Consider the following 3,956-nt stretch of genomic DNA (forward strand, 5'->3'; position numbering starts at 1 on the left):
CACAGATTACATCAAGCACTAAAAAATTTCAAACTACTCAAAGAAGCAACTTTGAAAAGGTCTCAAAGTTTCTCCCCACCTCACTGTCCACACCTTCTTACTGTGCTAATGACAGCTACTTGTGTCAGTGCATTTCTGAAGAACCTTTGTGTGTTTCCTTCTGTGTTCTGGGCTACAGATGAAACATGAGTCCCAAAGCTTTACAATGAACCCAAGCCTCTCCACTTACTTAGAAGACCTGTATCTTCTTGGATGTGGAAAGTGTTTGAATTCACTTCTTTTAGCACATATAACTGAATTTCAAAAGCATGCATATTCCATATGGCAGTAAAACTACCTCAATTAACACTTGTGCCATTGCTTCTGTATGTAATGCTGTATATTGCCAGATCTAAAACTCATTAGGTAAATTCTGCATCTATTCAGGAGGCTTGTGAAAAATGGACCAGTGAGGTACTCTGTAAAATTATTTTCCTTTGCTCTATTCTTTTCTTCCCACAGAAATTTATTGTTCTCCTTTGGGAAACTCAGAGCAGGAATACAAAGATAATTATAGTGCTTGAAAGTCTCAATACACTAAAGAAAAACATGATAATCTTCTTTTCAGGAGAAATATGACAATATATGGTAAGGAAAAGAGCTACCCAGTATTAGAAGAGATCATGACAAGTATGTCTCTTCAGCTCTGAAGAGATGACAGTGCAAGAAAGGGAGACATAAAGCATGAGAGAGAAAATGCAAATCTAGGCATGTAAAGCAGGACATCAGACGCTGAAGAGGAAACCTACATTGGTAAACACCACAGTTCACCTGCTCCATAACCCTTCCAAAGCAAATCCCTTCACCAAAAATGAAAACTATGTAATTGAATCTTAACCCAATTTGCATGCTTAAACAAATCAGCTGAGACATCAAGCCCAAAACAACAATGTAAAATAGCAGAAATATTAAATGACATTAGGATACTTCTAACGCTGTGATAAAAAGGTGATCACTGCCCACAACAGCTCCATGGGTTTGGTCGTGCCTGGTAAATCTGAGGCTTTCAGGAGTCCAGAGCAAACTGAGTAATAATTGCAAGATCTTGAGTTGCAATGGTCACATATTTTGCTCTCCTTTGTCTATCAATTGCTATAATTGAATCCATGGCAGGAATTCTAGGAAATGGAATTATCTTGGCTGCCAGTTCACAGAGCTGCATTAGGGGCAAAACACGGTCCCCATATGATACGATCGTGGTCTCTCTGAGTTCATCTGGACTAATTTTGCAGTCATGGTCTACAATGGATTCCTTAATGTGTATATTTTTGGACCACTCATATTATAAAGAAAATGTGTACACAGTTACCAAGATAATTTTTACATTTCTGAACTACTCCAGCCTCTGGTTTGGAGCCTGGCTTAGTGTCTTCTATTGCATCAAGGTTGCCACTTTTACACCGTCTTTCTTCATCTGGCTGAAGCAAAGAATTGCCAGGCTGGTGCCCTGGATGCTGCTCACATCATGGCTCTGCTCCTTCACCGCTGCAATTCCCTTCATCTGGGATGACTACAGTGTGCAGCGGAACTTCACTGCCCCCCTACCTGTGACAAACTCTTCAGCAATGAGAACCACAAAGAAAGACAGTTTGGGTTTATTAATTCTTCTCTGTAATGTTGGAATAGGTATGCCTTTAATACTGTCTGTTGTTTCTAGTGTCCTGCTGATTCGGTCTCTGTGGATACACAGGAGACGGATGCAGAATAATGCAAGTGGCTTCAGGGATCCCAGCTCAGAGGCACACATCAGTGCCATCAAGTCAGTCTGTTCCTTACTTATCCTTTACATTATATATTTTATTTGTGTGCTTTTCATCTTATTCAATGTTTTTTCACCATTAAGCAATGGAGAATTTTTCTGCGTAGTTCTAATGGCTGCCTGTCCTACTGGACACACATTGGTCTTAATTTGGAGCAATCCAAAATTTCGAGAGCAGCCAGCTAGGATTTGGCACCACATTAACTGTCATGGCAGAACTGCATCTACTTAAAAGACAGTGGCTCTGCCTGGTCTTTCTAGTTTAGATCCAAATGAATCAATTGAAATCATCAGAGGTATAAATAATAGATGTTGCAATGAGTAGACGAGGGCTTTGATCTGCAATCATGAAGAAGGTGGGAATTGGCTTCACTTGGATGTGAATCGTGTTACAAATAATTGTGTAAGTTGTCTGCTATCTGCTCTGCTTTCCTGGGAAATCACCCCAGTCTCTCTAACACAGCACAAAACCAGGGCCTAGACTCAGACTAGAATGTAATCACCTGCAATGCCGTGAGTAACAAGTCATGATACAAATGGAACAGACCAGGTTAAGCACAGGCATGGTCACATCCTTGGAATATAAGGCTTGAATGCTGCTTCTCGTTATTAAAAGTTCCTATGGAGGATGTTAAGGAATTCCCAGTGTTTTCAGAATATCTCATTGGTCGTTTTCAAGTCTGGTTGAACTCCTTAAAAATAGTTGTTGATTCTAAAGGTGTCTATAAGATTGCAGTAGGGTTCAGGAAAGAATGACATGCCTGTTTGAGTTTCCCACTCTTGCTGAAATAGTGATCTGTGTCACTGCATTATTGTTCCATCAGAACTGGAGCTTCATGACTCTTTTCAGCTGCAGTGGGATTTTACATGTTCTTAAAGCATCTCTCACATAAACATTCATGTCTTGTGTTGACAAAGCCCATCCTGAGTCAATGTATCTGGTTTGGATGTTGTCAATCTGTTTGAAGCAATGCACCTGTAATTCATCTGAGTCTGTGCCTGAATTGTTTCATTTCAAACTTTAAAAAATACCAAGTCAAAGGATAACTTGTGTTGGAGTCTTCCTTTCCCTCATGATGGAAACTGTTTCACAGGTGCCAGCAGTGGCTTGCAGGTACATTTTCCACACCATTTAATAGACATGCAGAAAGTTCAGCACATGGCAATGTCACGCTGGAGTGGCATTGTCAGCACCAGTGAAAGGTGCTGGTTCCCAGCTCAGCACCATGAGACACCCGTGTTGGGAGGCTTGGGCCATCCTCTGCCCTTCCCTGCTGTCCCCTCACTGGCCCTCAGGAACAAACCTCAGAGCTCTCTGACCACACCAACAAGCAAAACACGCGGGCTGTGCTCAGCCCACAAGCCATGTGTGCTGTTTGTGTCCTGCTACCAGTTTGAAACCTGAAGAAGGTTTGAAAGTCATGGAATCAGACCCTTCCAGAACATCTGAACTATTTCCACATACACCCTAATGCTTCAATGGCAGCTGGATTCAAATCTGGTACAGTGAATCAGATCAGGAAACAAATACAAATTCGTTTGTATACAAATACAAAATTCAAAGCTCACCCTTCTCTAATACTACCAGAAGGATGTCATGTAAATCATATTTTCTTGTACCTCTTTCCATTGAGCACCCAGGAAAAAGCTCACAAGATTTTCTAGGAAACTGCTTACATTTAACATAAAATAATGAGACCAGCATTTGAAACAAAGCCTTTTTCCATTAAAAGCACTTTTCCATATTACTATAATTTAAAGATGAAAAAGTAATCAGTGAGCAATTCAAAAAAAGACAGTAGTTCCCATTTATTTTCTAAAGCACAGTCTTTTTTCCAAGTAACAAACCAGTCATTTGATTAGAGTTCTTAGCTCAAGGCAAGAAATGTAAATATATACATAAGAGATGACTACAGAATCCTTCTCTGTTTTGCATTCCCATAAGCACAGCTGGAATTTTCATGATGGAAATTCTGGAAGACGTCAGATGGACTCTGCTTTCAATGCCCATCAGAACATGATTTAAGAATTTGGAGCACATGTACAACTTGCAACTGGGCACATTATATGATGGTCCTTTATTAGATTTGAATCTGCATATTGAAGTGTCAGGCAGGAATGGAACATTTAACTGGATAGTGTCTTACACCAAAGTACA

At 40.2% G+C, this 3,956-nt stretch overlaps 1 protein-coding gene across 1 annotated transcript; it reads left to right on the forward strand.

The window, feature by feature from the left end:
* The first annotated feature begins 1,094 nt into the window (after window positions 1-1,094).
* Window positions 1,095-2,030, forward strand: LOC102110835 (taste receptor type 2 member 40-like). The gene has a single exon (XM_005524003.2). It carries the CDS (start codon window positions 1,095-1,097, stop codon window positions 2,028-2,030), a length of 936 nt encoding a protein of 311 aa, XP_005524060.2.
* Window positions 2,031-3,956: the final 1,926 nt, after the last annotated feature.

This window comes from Pseudopodoces humilis, chromosome 2 (assembly GCF_049639895.1).
Source record: "Pseudopodoces humilis isolate 2021_Gansu_Grassland_sample_001 chromosome 2, ASM4963989v1, whole genome shotgun sequence".
NCBI classification, from domain to species: Eukaryota; Metazoa; Chordata; class Aves; order Passeriformes; family Paridae; genus Pseudopodoces; species Pseudopodoces humilis.

Coding starts and splice junctions, on each gene's coding strand:
- LOC102110835 (XM_005524003.2), top strand. CDS start 1,095: ATGGTCACATATTTTGCTCTCCTTTGTCTATCAATTGCTATAATTGAA.